Here is a 16579-nt window from a genome sequence, read left to right as displayed (position 1 = left end):
AAGTAAACTCAGAAGTGTAAAATAGATGGAAGCGGGTTTTCAGGTTGCTTTCTCCCCTGCTTTATTGGGGAGGACTTGCCATTGCATTTATCAGGTGTTTGCTAGCCACGGATGCCAACGGATTTCTTCAATCGAAGGCCGGAGAGTCATGTCGGGTTCCAGGAGTCGCTTGAGCAGGTCCTGGCATTCGGCCGAGATGCCCAGATGAGTAGGGAAGGACACCCCCTTCTGCTGCTGCCACAGCATCTTGGGGATGTCTGTGTCATCGAAAGGTAGGCTGGCACAGAGCATGACGTACAGGACGACACCCATGCTCCAGACGTCACCCTTCTTACTGTCGTGAGGGACCCCCTGCAGCACCTCAGGGGCGGCGTAGGCCGTGCTGCCACAGAAGGTCTGGCTCAGCTCCCGGCGGGACTTGGGCAGCACCTTGGCAAAGCCAAAGTCAGTCAGCTTCAGGTTGAAGCCCTGCAGCAAGGCATTCTCGCACTTGAGGTCCCGGTGGGCCACGCCGCAGTCATGGCAATAGCGAATGGCCTCGACCATCTGACGGAAGAGGGCTTTGGCCCGGCTCTCAGGCAGCGGCCCCCCATTCAGCACGCAGTCAAAGACATCCCCTCCCTCAGCCAGCTCCATCACCAGGTAGATTTTCCCGTCGGTAGACTCCAGCATCTCATACACCCGGATGATGTTCTTGTGGTCCAGGGTGCGGACAATCTGGAGCTCTCGAGGCAGGAATCTCTGGATAAATTCTGAGGAAATAAGGATAGTGGGTTATAAGTCCAGAAGAGCTGAGTCGCCCATCTTCCCCCCTGTCTGGGCCTTGTTCCTTCACTCCCTTTCGTGGGCTTCAGCATGCCTAGCGTCGTGCACTCGGGGAAGACCGTCCCTCGGGGAAGACCGTCCATGTATCATTTTGGAAGTTCTGTTACTCCGAACTGCGTACCCACTGAGGACTATGATGATCAGCCCGTAACATCCCTGTGCCAGTGTGCCCCAGGAACTTTTAGATCATGATGGAGCCTGATGAGCCCTCTGCAGTGAGCCAGGCCCTCCTTTGCTGCTTCCTGAGCCCCAGTTCCTTACCAAGGCCTGCCTGCCTTGCCACCACACCAGCTCCTGCCCTGTGTGAGCCCGTCCTGTAGCCCTCCTGAAGTAGGAAAAGCACCATGGGGCTCTGCCTCTGAAGACCCTTCACCTCCTGCCACTTTCATCCTAGGCTCCGGAGAGAGTGTCTGATCCTCAGAGGACTAGCAGCATCCTGTTCCCCGCTGCCCGACCGCAGGGAACAGCCCTCACGAGGAAGGGCCCACCCACGGCCACCAGCCCCCCTTCCGACGAAGGGGCCCCAGCTCACCTTCTGGCCCTCCCATCTTGTCTATAATTTTAATTGCCACTTTTCTTTGGTGTTTTTTGGAAAATGCTTCTTTGACTTTTGAGTAGGTCCCTTCCCCAATGGTCTTGCCCAGCTGGTACCCATTGGAGAGCAGAAAGTCCTCCATGCTGTCTAGCGCCTCCGTCCTATCACCCTCTCAGCTCATGCTGCCTCCGGGAGGCAGCGCTACTCCACCATCGCCCTCGGCCAGCTCCTTTTTCCCCCAAGGACTTCATCCGCTGCAGCCGCCTCCAGCGCTAGAGCATTATCTGACTGGACACAGCCCCGGGTGCTGGGGGGAGAGAGGGATGGACATTTTTTAACCGGCCCAATTGTGATGTAAGTGCTGTGTGACCCTTAGCCAAAATAGGCAGTGCCCCTAACCTACCCTCACCACCTCCGCCAGACGCAGGCCGCCCCCCTGCCGGGCGGTGGACCAAAGCCCCACCGGCGGGGGGCGGGGAGGTGATGGGGGGACGGGCCGTGTGTGCTCGCGGCGCGGGAATGCCGGTCTGGTCCGCACGGATGCCGCCTCCGGGCGGGTCGCCCCGGCCATCTCCTGCTCCATCGGGCCGCTGCCCGCCTGGCCGCGGCGAATGCGGGGCGGGCGGCGGGGGTTCCCAGGCGCGAGGAACGGGCTCTGTGAGGTCAGCGCGCCACGGCCAGGGTCACAATGCAGCCCTCCCCCTCGACGCCAGGCTCCGGCCTCGCCGCAGACACCTGCCCGGCTCCGTCTGGACCGGAGCGTCCTCCCGCGGCTAGGGCTCGGGCAGCTGCTTCCAGCCTGGGACCGGCCTCAGCCTCGGCCTCCGGCAGGTGAGCCAGGGCCCCCGGGGCGGGCGCGGGGAGGGGGGCGGGCGGCCCCGGCCCGGCCTGACGGCCACTTCCGGCGCAGAGCGCCGCGGGGCCCGGACATGAGCGCCCAGGAGCCCCCACAAGGTCGGAGATTCCCCATTGAAGCTGGAGACTCCCCCGGCCTGGCCGCCGCCCCCGAGCCCCAGGAGAGCCCCGAGCCGGTAGCCACGGAGCACAGCCCGGTCAGGTGAGCCCGTGCCGGCTGCCCCACTCAGCCCGGCCCCAAGGCCACACCTGAACCCGGGGGCCCAGGTGCGCTCCCCACGGCTCAGTGGCCCCTGGTGCCCCGCCCCTCATAGGCCGCTTCGACGCTGCCCAGGTTGCCACTGCCTGACGTTGCTGCACGTGCCCATCGACGTCTACCTGGCCATGGGCGGGAGTCCCCGGGCCCGCGCCACCTGAGTGCGCCGAGCACAGAGGCTCCGCAGGAGTGGGGGACGCGGCCCGCCGCGGGCCACCACGCTGAGGTCGCGCGCGCCGAGCACGAGACAATGATGCACATTTTAAAATAAAAGAATGATGCACATTTTAATAAAGCACAGCATAAACTGTTCTTTCCACTTCGGGCTGGCCGTGTATGTCTGTCCGTCGGATCGGGCCGCCGGCAGCTCAGCTCCAGCAATAACAGCCTACCCATTCTAGAGCAGTGTGTCCCCTTCTGGCCCGCCCTCCTCCTCTGCCCCTCCGGCTCCTGGGTTCTTGCTCGAAGTCCGCAGCACTGTGCTGAACCCTGGGACCTTGGCTGCGCTCCCCCAAACCAAACTCGCTGCCATCTAGTCAGCCACTTGGCTGCCCTGGCCATTCGACTGGTAGTAGACCTATAGGGCAGGGGTGTCAAACTGGCGGTCTGCTGGCCGCTTTAACTACTGAAGACGAGTAGACACGTGGCCCTGTGCCTTTCCTAGGGGCCTGTGGACTTATACAAACGGGCAGACTGGCGACAAAGTTGACTTGACCTAGAGAATGGCCACCCATGCAGGCCACTTAATCCCCCCAAGCAGTGTCGGATAACCCAGGAAGCAAGGTAAACACGAGTGCCCTTGTGCTTATTAATCTGTAGTGAACAATTTCACATTTTCTCACCATGTCAACAATTCTGTCCAGCCTTCATTAAATTTGGGACAAAACCACTTGCCAGAGCTTTGGTGTCAGAAAAATAAAATAGATTGTTTCTTTAAAAAAAAGTGTCCAGCATGTCTCCTGTCCCCTGCTGCTCCACAGCACCTTCCCATGGAAGCAGGCCTTCATGGCACACAGTACCCGGTGAGCAAGGCGCACCCCAGTGCCCCCAGGTGTACTTTCTCAGCTTGGCACCCAGCCCCGATGCCGGAACTAGGTGCTGCCACCTGTTGTTTGGGGCTCTGGGCACTGCTGGTCTTGTCTGCCTCGCTGTATCTTGAGCTTTGGTTTCTCCAGGGTGGTGAGACCCCAAAAAAGATAGGGGAAGAGGTCTTTGAATGATTGGTTCTGAACTTCCTGCGTGACAGTTGAGGGAACTGGGCCTTAGGAGACTAGCCTAGGGTCCCCCCAGACGATAGTTACACTCCTCACTGCCTTCAGAAAGGCGAACCGCCCCAATCCATTCCTAAGGGATTCATAGTAACCCTAAAGACAAGTCGACCCTGGGTTTCTGGAGCGGTGAATCTTTCACATATCAACCTTTTGGTAGCAGCCGGACGCTTAACCCCTGCACCACTAGGGGGCTCCTTAGTCTATCCATAGGACGGCTCCAGTAAGTACAGGCTCTGTGGAAGTGGGAACCTTTAAACTGAGCACACACATCCCAATTGTGCTTGAGTAAGCCTCTGTCGTCTTTATTAGATTAATAACAATAATACACTCCCAGCAACTAACAACAATTATTTCTATATTGGAAAAATGATAGACATGTCCCCTGAGCTCTGAGTATGACCTTGCCCCCATGGCTCCATATGTAAAGTGAGGTTGGTGAGACCTGCTGGGAGGATTCTGTGTGGCAACAAGCAGGGACCCTGGGCGCTAGGTGAGTTGAAGCTGCTGCGTGCTATTCCTACCTTGGGCTGCAAGAGGCAGCAGAGAGCCAAGGACCCTGTCCCCATGGGACCAGGCAATGCCCAGCCCTGGAAGGAGCTGGGGAAATCCCTCTTGCCTCCCTTCTGCCAACTTCTATATCCTACCAGGAACTGAGTAACTTGGGGGTGGGGGGATACCATTTCAAGAGGATCCTTGGTAGGGGAGGGGGTAGAGACAGCTGCCTCCCTCTCCCTGGGGGTAAAGCTATCACCAGACCCTAAAGCAGGACCCCCAGATGTCAGCCTTCCTCTTAGCCTAAAGAATGAGGAAAGACCTAAGGATGCTCCACTCACTGCCTGTGCTGACTCTCTCTCAGATGCCTTATTAGCCGGGCCCACCCCTAAGGGACCCCCTTTAGAAGGAGGGGGCGAAAAGTACAGATGGATGCCCCCTCCCCGGTTGCCATGGAGATGGCAGGGAAAGGGTTGCTGCATCACCATGGCAACACCTGACGTCAGTGCTACTCTTTCCCATCACTTGATATGAGAGGGAGCCCGCCACCCCAACCACAAGCTTATCCCCCACAAAGCCTCCTCCCCTGACTGAACCAATCACCCAGAGGATCAACAGGCTTAATACAGCACAGGAGGTAAATGCACAGATTCTGATGCCACTCGAACTGTGGTTCAAATCCCAGCTCTGCCTCATCCAGGTGATGTGAATACGAGTCAGTTCCTTAACCCTTAACGTCTCATAGGTACAGGGTGGGAGCAGGGGGAGGGCAGATAAGTGCTTCCAAGGGTTACTGTGAGGGTGACATGGGTAGTGCAAGGTAACAGGTTCAGGGGCCCATTCGCACAAAGTGAACCATGTGTGGCCCTTCAAATATAGACCCAGAGCCTCCAGATGGGCCCCAAGACTCCAAGAACTAGCCCGCAGGGCTTGAGCCACTGAGGGTTTGGAGCCAGAAGCAATGGAATTTCCAGGCTTTGGGGAAACCCCAAATGCCACTTTCCCTGAAGCCCCATCACATCCGGACTCGGAGCCAACTTCCCCTTTCTGCCCTGCTCTGCCTGCTCTGTCAGCAGGACAGACTGACACCGTGGCTGCAACAATGTGACACGCTCGGACATAACGATTTTGAGGATGGCGCAGGACCAGGCAGTCTCCTCCGACTCGATGCCACCTGACAACAACAATGACTGCCTCCTCCCCAGCTTTCCGACCTCTGGGCCTCCATTTGCCTCCAGAAGCAAAGGCGGAGAGCGGGCTCTGGGAGACCTCTGACAACCCACTCCATGGGCCAGTGGTTGGGCACCAAAGGGACATGGGGACTCCAGCTCCCAGCCGCCTTCTCCTCAGATAGCTGCAGTCGTCCTCTCATCCTCCCTCTTCCTCAGGCCTCAATACAGGTGACCGCTGTCTCTCCTGCCATGGGTCCAGGGCCACCACAAAGTCAGAGCTCTCTCCCTGCTTGGTCCCTTGTTCCCTTGATTCCAGCAGGCCCCTAGCTGACCACCCTTCTTCCTGCCTGTCCTGGCTCCTCCAGGCGATTCTGTAAAGGCCTGGAGCACAGCTACACCTCTCTCCTCCTCAACCCACGGCCATCGAGGCGGTGCTGGCTCACAGTGACCCGATAGGACAGGGCAGAAGTGCCCGTGCGAGTTTCTGAGACCGTGAATCTTCACAGGAGTAGAAAGCTTCATCTGTCTCCCGTGGAACAGCGGGTGGTTTTGAACTGCTGAACTTGCAGGTAGGTTAGCAGCCTGACTAGTAACCCACTACACCACCACTTCCTGCCATCCAGTCCATGTCGAGTCGGCGAGTTTATAGGCCGGAGTAGAAAGCCCTGTGGGTTTCCAACTGACCTTGCAGTTGGCAACCCGGTGTAACCACTACACCCCTGGGCTCCTTTAATTCACATCTTGCCTGCTTCATCCCCACTGCGGGACAGATTTCCAAATGGCTGCTGAATCGCCTCTGCCTTCTGGCTAAGATCAAGTGCAAAATGGCTGCCCAGGCCCTCGGAGGTCTTGCCTCAGGCCATCTTCCCATGTGCTCTTCAGCCACCTCAACAACCTCCCAGCGCCTCACAGAGCGTGTAACATACTGCTCCTTCTACTTGGAATCATTTCCCTCCCGACCCCACTCATCCCTGAGAGGACTACCAATCGTCATTTCTCCACAGCTCCCCAACCGTCCATCTGATGGAGCCGGTCTCGACCCCTCCCCTAGCATTTGCTTGTCCCACTGTGCTGCCCTATCCATGCTTATTAGCTGTCCCCTGCCCACTGCCTGCCTCCCGGCTACTCTGGGAGGGACTCCCTGAGGGCAGGGACTGTCACATCCGCCCCTCACAGGAGGACTCAAGAAGGTGTGGAACATCTCTGAATTAAGAAGACTACTTACTGAGTGACACAGCAGAGCATAGGAATTCTGGGATCCTTAATTGCGCTCATCGGGAACCTGTACATAGAGCAAGAGGTAGCATTCCAAGAGGAGAGCGAGATACTGTACAGTTTAAAGTCATAGGCCATAGAGCCTTTGATCTCACTCAATCTCTACTGAGCAGATAATCAGAGAACTGGACTCTGGGGAAGGAAGGCTTATTAACAACCTATGATATGCAGATGACACTACCTTGTTGGATTAAAGTGGATTAAAAACAATAATCCCCACATCTGGACCGAGAAGCAACATCATGATAAACGGAGAAGATTGAAGTTGTCAGGGGTTCTATTGTACTTGGATCTACAGTCAGTGCCCATCGAGGCAGCAGTGGAGAAGTCAAACAATGCATTGCATGGGGTGAATCTGCCGCCCAAGACCTCTTCAAAGTGCATGTCCCTTTAAGGACGAAGGGGAGCCTCGGTTTTTATTTGCTTCAAATGGATGTGAAAACCGAGCAGTGGCTAAGTAAAACCAAAGACTCGGTGCCCTTTCATGATGGTGCTGCAGAGAATACTCAAGATGCCATGCACTGCCGGGAGAATGAACACATCTGTCTCCAAGTGCTTACAAGTGAGGATGGTGCGGCCTTGTCTCACCTACTTGGACGTGTTATCATGTGATGATGCCCCTGGAGAGGGACATCATGCTTGGTAAAGTAGAAAGCAAACCCACAAACCAACTGCCATCCAGGCGGTGTGCAGTGAAAAGGCCCACGCTGAGATCGATGGACACAGCGGCTGTAAAACAGGCTCCAACAGCAATGCCGGGGGAGGATGGCACAAGATCAGGCCACGTCTTGTTCTGTTGTACACAGGGTCACGATGAGTCAGAACCAACTCCAGGGCACTTAGCGACATGACAAGAATAACAGCGAGTGGCTGCTGGGAGAGGAATGGCAGGGCACTGGCCTGGCTGGATCGCAGGCAGTTTCCCTAAGGATTTGACACGTAACTGGAGGCTGAGCAGCAGTTCCTCAGGCAGACAGGGGCGGGAAGTGTCCCTGGATTAGTATGTGCTCAAGTTGAACTTGGTACTGAAGGCACTGTAGAGGAACAAGCCGTGGGAAGCCAGTGCTGGCTGATCGGAGAAGGGGGCCTCGCCGGGGCTGCACAGTGGCAGCCAGAGGAGGAGTGGGAGCTGAGGAGGCAAGAGGGCCTTGGACAGGAGTGTTGGCCTTGGAGAGAGACAGAGAAGAGCTGAAGGGCTTATAGATGTATCCTGGAGAAGGCACTGAGGAGGCTTGGTCATCGTTTGAAAATGGAAAGGGAGAGAGGCCAGTCAAGGACCAAGCCACATTGGTGGTTCAGGCAACGGAGTAAAAGGCCACCCTGGGAATGTGTAGGGCACGTATCCCATGAAGTGACCAGGAGGAGCCACCAATGGGATTCCCCTGGGACAGTAGGGGAGGGGAGGCAGAAGCACCCACAGGAGGCCATGAGCTGAGAATACAGCCTTTGTCCAGTTCAGATAGCAAGGACGCAAGGAAGCTCAGTGTCCAGAAAAGCCAGGGCAACAAAGTAACTCAAGGGCCGCCACTGCTGAAGGGGCGAGTCAAGTCAGATAAGGACTTGCAAGCATCCCTGGGATTTAGCAGCAAGGACCTTGACAAGTGGTGACCTTGCCAAGAGTTGTTTGGGCGAAATGGGGCGGGTGGGGGGCAGGGAGCAGCTGGCCAGGGTTGAGTGAGGAAGTGGAAACACCATGTACACACAACTCTTTAAAGAATGTTGGCTGTGAAGGGGGAGCTGGAGAAGGATTCAGGGTTGAGGGAAAGCTTTTTTTTTTTCCTCCAAAGCTAGGACAGGCCAGAGAGCCTGTTGTTCACTGATGGAAGGGGGCCAGTTGGAAAGCAGAGGATGGAAAGGGAAAAGTGCAAGGGACAAAAGGCGGGAGGCCCCCAAGGAAGGGCAGAAGGAGGGCAAGTCCCTAGATATGGCTATGCCATCCGGGATGGGAGCAAGTCAGGGCCTGTGCTGGGCTCTGGGGGCTCGGAGCAGCTGCCCACTTGCCCTGACAGCCAGTGTGAGTCACTGGGGGGAAATAGCCCACAACTGGCAGCGTGGGAGAGGGAGCTGGGCCAGCGCATTCCTCTGGGCTCCCAGGGGCCGAAGGCAGGGCCCTGCCCAGGCTCAGGGCCCCAACCCCGAACCCCACCACCCCACCCAAGGACAAGATGAGTCCGGCCAGGCAGCGGAGTGGGGAGTCTTGGTTTTGCTTTGTGCTTTTCTGTGTCCCTCTCTGAACCTCTGTTTCCCTTCTGCAACATGCACAAGTTGGACCAGACCAAAGGCTTTTGATGTTTGGGGGGCATTAAAGAGACTTTCTGGCATGTGCTCGTGTAATTTGCAGACAGTCTAGCGGGTCCTTCAGCCTCCAGGTAAGACCTGAATCCAGCCAATTGTAAGGCAGTGGTTCTCAGCCTTCCTAATGCTGAGACCCTTTAATACAGTTCATGTGGTGGTGACCCCCCAATCATAAAATTATGGTCATTGCTACTTCATCACTGTCATTTTGCTACTGTGATAAACCGAGCGACCCCTGTGAAAGGGTGGTTTGATCCCCAAAGGGGTTGAGACCCACAGGTTGAGAACTGCTGCTATAAGGGATGAGGTGATGGGTGTGGCCTTAGGGTGTGGGTTCACCCTGACTACCCATCAGGCAGTGTAAGCAGAGGTTCAAGACCCTGGGAGGCAAGAAGGGCTTCTCCCTGGGCAGCTGACCTTCCAGCACTGGAACCCCCTCTCAGTCAGTTTTCATCTTTGAGGTGGGGGAGTGTCTCAGGGGTCTTCAGATCTGCTGAGTGGCCTCCTTTCACTGAAGGGGGGAGGGGGCGCTGGGGACAGACCTGACTAGACCTGTCTCAGAAGGGCCAGCGCTGGCCCACCCTTTCTGCCAGCTGACGCTTCCTACTAAAAACAGCCAGTAGGCCCAAAGGGACTATGGGCTTTCAGGCCACCCCCTCCGTGTCCGGCCGGGTATTAAAGAGGCTGAGGCCGGGCCAGGCGGGCTGGCCATCATGCTATTCACGGAGACGGCCCACTTCGTGGTGAATTTTCTTCTGTCCAGGTGAGGGGGTAAAGGAGGGAGGGCGCTATGGAGAAGAGGCCCTGACTGGGCAGCTGGGGAGAAGCTTCCCAGGTCCTTGGGAAAGCTGGTTGGGCACTCTCCACGCCCTCCTGGTTCCTCTAAATCTGCCAGATGGGATCCCGACCGGTCCGCTCCTCCCCGCCTGCCATGTCCTCCGCGATGACCTCTACCCACCCGCCCCGCAGGCGGCCCCGCGCCACGGCCCCACACCGCCTGGACCAGGAGTTGTGTTTTTGGGGCTACCGGGGCCCAGCCTTGCCGGATCCCGCCGTCCGCCGCAGCATGGGAGACTACTGGCTGAGCCCGCAGCGCCGCCGCCCGCCGGGGGCCACCTGGCGCTGGCCCACGCGCAACCTCGTGCTGCTCCCGGGGAACACCAGCCTGGCCGACGTGCCCTCGGCGCGCTGGCCCAGCTGCTACGGCGCGCGCCCGCGCCTCATGTGAGCGCGCCGCGGCCTCGGGAAGGGGCGGGGCGAGGGCGGGGCCTGAAGGAGGGGCGGGACCTCAGGGAAGAGCGGATCCACAAGGCCCGGGGCCGGTGGGGAGCGTGAACTGACTGCTGTTCACGGGAGGGGGCGGGGTTGGGTGAGAAGGGCGGGGCCAGAAGGTAACTGGGCGTGGAAAGGTGGGCGTGGCGTGTGATTGGAGGGAGGGGCTGTCGGCCCGCCCAATTTTTTCTCCTTCTAGGTGGAAACATCGGTGGCAAGATATTAACTACCAATTCCTACGCAAGAGGAAGAGACGTCTAGTGCCCCTGCGTCCCTGAGAGCTGGTGAGGGGCAGGGCCAAAAGGAGACAAGTCTGATAGGCCGGACCCTCACAGAGGGCGGGGCCGGGGGCGGGGCCGGGGGCGGGGCCTCCGCTGCGGCTGCTGCCTTCCGAGGACCAGCTCCTTGCAGGGTTGGGCTGCAGAAGGACAGGGTTCCCGCAGGCCGCCCGTGGGTCTCGGTGGGACCCTCGGGATGCAACCCTTACCTGTGAAACAAAAAAAACGACACCTAAAAAAAGAGTCTCAAACGGGGCTCCTCAGACATGAATGCCAGCGTTGTGTCCAGAGTACATGGACCAAGGCAGGTCAGCCCGGGTCTAGAGACCAAGCCTCATGACTGAAGCCGGGCAGGCTGTGGGTCCAGGGACCTGAAGAGCAGGGTTGGCCATTGATTGCTCTGTGTATGTCTGTCTGCTGCTGTTGTATCATCTCTGGATGTCTCTATTCACCTCCGAACTCCGCGCTTTCACTGTCTGCCCCACTACCGCTGGTCTCTGTGCCCCTGGTATATTTAACAAGTGGAGCTACTAACCGCAAGGGCAACAGTTCAAAGTCACCAGCTCTCTCCTCTGGCAAAAAGTTGCAGTCTCAGAAACCCACCGGGGCAGTTCTAGCCTGTCCTGTAGGGGCGTTAGGAGTCCAAATCGACTCGATGGCAGTGAGTTTACTGTGGTTTTGTGTGGCTGGTGCCAGATTTATAATACGGAGACATCCACTGGGTTCACACTGATGAAACCCACCCAGTGGTCCCTAGCTAGCTCCTGGAGCTTACTACATCCTGTTGAGACAGCCCATTAAAGGAGCCCGCAGGCTGCTGCTGGGTTGGAGAACAGAAGTGGGGCAGGCACTTCGCTTGTCCAGAGATCTTGCTCCAGTGCCTAGAGCACTATCCGGCAGTCATTCCTATTGTTCAGCGCCTTCCAGATTGGCTGCACCAGGACGCCTGTGTGGCTGGATTGCCAGGGCTTCCTCCTGCAGAGCTGAGTAGGTTTGAAGCTTAACTCCTGTGGCTTCAGGGCTGCTGACACAGAGTTGGGGGTCAGTCAACATTGAATGACTACGTAGGTTAGTCAGGAGGTCCTCTCTCCAGAAGTAACTCTTAAAGTCTTGGAAGAAGACCCGGGAAGGCTGTTCCAGGCGGAGAGTTTTGCCCCGTCTTTCCGACTGTCTGCTGTCTTGCTGTTGCTAGGTCTCTGCTTTTGTGTGTTGTCTTTGAGATCTTGGCGGCTCTGGGGCAGGTTTAAGCAGGGCCCTCCTGGGTTTCTGGAAATGAGTTCACTACGGGGGCTGGCCAACTCTCACCTAACCTGGCCACTCCCATGAAGCAGCCTCCATCCCACCCCACCACTACCCCTACTATCACCCCCGACCTCACCACCACCACCCATGCCACCCCACCCCACCCACCCACCTTTACCCTCCCCACTGCCCTCACCAACACCCCTGCCACTCCCACCCCTACCGTCACCCCTATCACCATTACCCCTGCCACCCCAACCTCCTACCCCCCCAACACCACTCCACACCGATCAATCCCACCCCCACCCCACCATCTCTACCCACAGCCACTCCCACCATCACCACTACTTCCAATACCATCACCACCACCTGTCACCTCCCAGTCATCACCCCCCACTACCCTCATGACACAGCACCACCCCTACCACTCCCACCCCACCACCATTCCCATCCCCTCTCCCCCAGGCCCACTTCCGGTCTCCAGGCTTCAGCCTCAGTCCCATGACCTCGGGCTCCTTCCCAGGGCAGCAGCCTGCTGTTCCAAAGGAAGTCCTTCAGCTGGTCTCACCACAGTCCCTGCTGAGAAGCCCCAGCCCTGGCCTCTCAGTCTGCCTTGGTTGGCTCAGTGGCAGCAGGTCTTGTCTGGACAGAGTCCAGCTGGGACGGACAGAGTCAGGGTGATAGTTCTCCTGCAGCCCCAGAGAGGGGAGCCCAACTCAACAGAGAATCTCTCCCCTTCGAAGCCTCTGCACATGCATCTTTTCATTTAACCTTTTAGCACACAATTTACGGAGAGACTTAAGGCACCTCATTTTTTGGAACCCATTCAGACTCAGAGGGGAAATGAGGAAACGGTGGTATAAATGGGACAGAACCCGAGTCTCTTGCTAAAATAGTAATGACAACAAGGGGCATTCATTTCACCCCCCAGACATTGAGCTAAAACTGTTCAGGTACTTTCTTTTCCGTTCTCAGCACAACTCCCTGAGGTGAGTACCATCCTTCTTCACATGATCCTCAGAGGAGGGGACTGAGGCTCAGAGCTTTCCATGACTGGCCCCAGGACCCCAGCTAACACCTGGTAAGGCTGACTGGAGCCCAGAGCTCCTGGGAGCGTCGCATGTGTCTGTTTTCCAGGGATTGGCGCAGGCACGTTCCGGGCTCATCCCACGATGATCCTGAGGCACACTTGTCCCTGGCCAGGGGTGAGCAGCAGGACAGCCCAGGAGCGCTGTGTGATCCAGTGTCCCCTCTCTGGGGATGAAGATCCACCTTTGCCCTTTCTTCAGGGGTGGCTGTGCTTCTGCCCCACCTCCACCCCCACCCCCAAATAAACAGCTTGGCCTCTCTCTGGTTCTCTCCATTTGGGAGGGCTGGGGGGACATCCATGGGCCCTCCCCACAGGAAGCCCCAGTGGAGTAGACTGGAGGAACCCAACTGGTCCCTGCTCTTCACACTCACACAGGGCTGTGAGAGAAAGGCACGGACCAGCTGGGTGAGTGTCTTGGGCAGTGTGGGTCCCCTTGGTGGGCCCAGAGGGTCCTTGAGTGGAATGTTGACAAGTGGACAGGCACACTGGGCAGGCAGAGAAGAGGACTTGCACCAGGTGGAGCAGGCATCTTGGAGAATGGACGGAGGCTTGTTGGCTGAAATGATCATCTCTCTGGGCAACCGTGAGACTGGCAGCCAGGAGAGGGGCATCTGGAGAAAATTAGGGTGTCTGGGCCCAGATCTTAGAAGATTCTGCAGACCATCACTAGGGGTTGAATACTACCCAGCAGGAAGTAGGAAGTCATGGGAAGGTTTAGAGAAGGCGAGGTCCTGCTTGGGCATTTCAAAGATTGTGCATTTAAGAGAGAAATAAAATCTCACTTCCTGACAAGTCTTGCTGAGTGAGGGAAAGACAAGAACAGGCCTTGACCACTGCTGGGTATGGCCCTGGAGAAGAAAGGAGAGTCAGAGCTGATGGACGCCACGGAGCAGTGACCAGTGTAGGGCCCTGACACTGTGGGCTGCACCGCTGTAAACTAGCTCCACCATAGCATCTCAGCTCAGAGCCCTCCAGCCTCAGAGACCACGCTGACTCTTGTCTGAATTCAATGTCCCCATGCTTCCCTGAGATGCCCTCCTGTGGTATGAGTTGGGGGTGCCAGCCCCCACCACTAAGCACGGGTTCAGTAAGCACAATTGTACGGTTGAGATAGATGAATATTATATTGAAGTCGTTGAGAGCGTGAGAGGTAGAGGAGAGATGGCAATAATGGAGTCAGACACGTTTCACGGTAGCATTGCTCACTTCAGCCCTGCTAGATGATCCTCATGGAGAGAGGGGGAGGGGAAGGAGGACACGGGGAAAGGGAAACAGGAGGAGAGGGAGCAGAGGAGAGAGGGGGAGAGAGACCAGCGAGAGAGGCCTCTTATGTTAACCCAGGCTTATATACCTTTTGGGGGGGGCGTGCAAGCCCACTAATTACAGATAAAGACATACGTCACAGGAAGGGGTTGCACTACGTTACCCAGCAGTGAGAGGGGTGATCTAGGGACATACACGCAATAGGAAGAGGAGGGATTGGGATATACATGTGACAAGATGGGCGGATCCTAGATTTAGGATGGCAGCTTACTTTGACCTGTTCTCTGGATCTCCAGAGGAACCATTATCAGCAGGGTGTGAACCCCACCCACAGGAACCAAATTGATGACTGCAGGAGTCCCTTGCAAGTCTGGCAAACGGTGGCCCTCAGGGAAGGTGCCTGCAACGTCTGACCTCCCCCCACACCCTCCCAGCCCCAGTCTAGTACTGTCTGGGTCCCAGCCAGTCTTCCTTGTACAGGTCTGGCAGAAATATCAGTGGCTAGGAGTCTTAGGGTCGCAAACTGGACTCATCCACTCCATGGTCACAGACACCCCTCTCCCAGCCAGGTTTGTCAGACTCACCCCCGCCCTTGTAGGGCTCTCGGGACCGACTGTAGGCCAGCCCCAGCCCTAACGCCCAGTACTCATCGCAGTCAGCACCCTCACAGCCATCACCTCCTCCTGGCTCTAGATCCTGCTCTGCAAATGGACCCTGCCCCTCGCCAGTGCTCTCTGCCCCCTCCCTGCCCTCGCCTAGCCCTCCGCCTTTGTCTGGGCCAGTCTAATCGCCTCTTCCCTCGGTTCCTAGCCTCCAGCTTTGTTTCCTCTACTCGCATGCACTGGGCCTGTTTGTCCACGTACTTGGTGAAGGGCCCTCTGTTCCCCAGCGATCTCTAGGGCAGCTGGAATACTGTATACAATTTGAGCCGGAGATAGAGATGTCAGAGTCATCAGCATGTGGAGACTCTCATAGATACATACACAGAGAAGGAGAAGGCCTCTCTACCCCTGCCCACCCTCCAGCCCCACCTCCTTCCACCAACCAAGATTTCTCCTCCAAACCAAAGATCTTAATGGCACCCCACCAAAGGCCCCTTGCACTCAAGTGGCCCACAGTGCCCCTGCTCCCCCAAGTTCTTCCTTCCTTGAGATTTGGCACCTACTTCCCCTCAGCTGCCAAAGCCAGACCCTGGGGCACCATCCTCCAGCCTTCCTCAGTTAGTCCCCAGTCCTGTCATTTCTGTCCCTGGACACGCCCCCCTCTTCTCCTCCCTCTGTCTCCCCTAGGCAGCATTGACATAGCGGACCCCCCTGCTCCTGGAAACCCTTTGTCCCCTTTGGGGCCCCTGCGACTAGCCCTGAGTGCTGGCTGAACCCCATCCTGCACTGCACTCCTCGCCAGCTGAATGAAAGTTGGCAGCCTCCGCCTCTGTTCCCCTTGATCCCACTGGTCCCATGGCTTCACATCTGGGCTCCCTCCCTGTCTTGGACTGGATCGTGCCCCCTGGGCACCTCCAGCTGTTCACCTGTAAATGTAACCCTATACGGAAACAAGTTTTTCTTGTGTGAGTCCCCAGAGGGTGTCCTAAACCGAATCACTTCAGGGTGAGGAACGTGCAGACACCGGCCCTGAGGCACAGCAATGGGGAAGCCAGCTGCCGCAGGAAGATCTCCCAGAAACCAAGGAGCACCGGGCAGAAGCTGGGACAAAGACCTTACCCCCAGCCCGAACCCAGAGATCCTGTCCCAAGAGCCGGAGCCCTGAATTCAGGAGCCTGGCCTCCCACACAGCGAAAAATAAATGTCCGCATCTTCCACTTGGGATAGCTGTGAGAGCAGCTCTAAGGGACGAGACACGGTCCAACTCTCTTCTGGAGGTGGGGCTTCTCCTCTGCAGCCCAGACTCACATACCCCTAAACCAGGGGGCCTCAACCTTCCTCGCGCCGCGGCCCTTTCATGCAGCTACCCATGTGGTGGTGACCCCCCAACCATAACAGTATTTTCGTTGCTACTTCGTAACTGTCATTTTGCTACTGTTAGGAATCAGGCGATCCCTGTGAAAGGGTCGTTCAACCCCCCCCCCCAAAGGGGTCTCGACCCCCAGGTTGAGAACTGCTGCTCTAAACTGTCTGCTGCCTGTGCGTGGATGCACATAGACCCTCAGGCTCAACCCCGGGCCCCCGCTCTGCACCCCAGCTCTGAAAACCGTGACTGGCTCATGGGACCGTGGACGCCCTTCCCTTCCTCCTTCGTCAGTCCATGAACGGGTGCCAACACCTGTCTCGTGCCCTGACACACTGCGGGCAAGAGGGGCAGCCCAGGTGGAGGGTGCTGCCCCGCACGGGCAGAAAGGAGGGCAAGAGGATGGCTTGGCAGGAAGCCCACAGTGTGTTTTGGGGATCGGAGGGGGGATCCCTTAACTATAAAGTGCAGACTTTTACCTGGAGCAGTGCTC

At 57.4% G+C, this 16579-nt stretch overlaps 2 protein-coding genes across 2 annotated transcripts; one reads left to right on the top strand and one right to left on the bottom strand.

The window, feature by feature from the left end:
• Window positions 1–46: 46 nt before the first annotated feature.
• Window positions 47–1502, bottom strand: TSSK3 (testis specific serine kinase 3). The gene is made up of 2 exons (XM_075553616.1): window positions 1358–1502; window positions 47–752 (listed from the first exon to the last, which is right to left on the bottom strand). Exons 1-2 carry the CDS (start codon window positions 1500–1502, stop codon window positions 91–93), a joined length of 807 nt encoding a protein of 268 aa, XP_075409731.1. The 3' UTR covers window positions 47–90.
• Window positions 1318–2778, top strand: FAM229A (family with sequence similarity 229 member A). The gene is made up of 3 exons (XM_075553603.1): window positions 1318–2191; window positions 2271–2417; window positions 2530–2778. Exons 1-3 carry the CDS (start codon window positions 2049–2051, stop codon window positions 2630–2632), a joined length of 393 nt encoding a protein of 130 aa, XP_075409718.1. The 5' UTR covers window positions 1318–2048; the 3' UTR covers window positions 2633–2778.
• Window positions 2779–16579: the final 13801 nt, after the last annotated feature.

The sequence above is a fragment of the Tenrec ecaudatus genome, chromosome 1 (genome assembly GCF_050624435.1).
Source record: "Tenrec ecaudatus isolate mTenEca1 chromosome 1, mTenEca1.hap1, whole genome shotgun sequence".
NCBI lineage: Eukaryota > Metazoa > Chordata > Mammalia > Afrosoricida > Tenrecidae > Tenrec > Tenrec ecaudatus.
This window is presented reverse-complemented; position numbering and strand designations above follow the sequence as displayed.

Excerpts from the sequence above, each read along its gene's own strand:
- TSSK3 (XM_075553616.1), bottom strand. The coding sequence starts at position 1,502 with ATGGAGGACTTTCTGCTCTCCAATGGGTACCAGCTGGGCAAGACCATT. Across the intron at positions 753-1,357 it reads CAAGATGGGAGGGCCAGAAG|AATTTATCCAGAGATTCCTG; the intron begins GTGAGCTGGGGC and ends TTATTTCCTCAG.
- FAM229A (XM_075553603.1), top strand. The coding sequence starts at position 2,049 with ATGCAGCCCTCCCCCTCGACGCCAGGCTCCGGCCTCGCCGCAGACACC. Across the intron at positions 2,192-2,270 it reads TCAGCCTCGGCCTCCGGCAG|AGCGCCGCGGGGCCCGGACA; the intron begins GTGAGCCAGGGC and ends CTTCCGGCGCAG. Across the intron at positions 2,418-2,529 it reads ACGGAGCACAGCCCGGTCAG|GCCGCTTCGACGCTGCCCAG; the intron begins GTGAGCCCGTGC and ends CGCCCCTCATAG.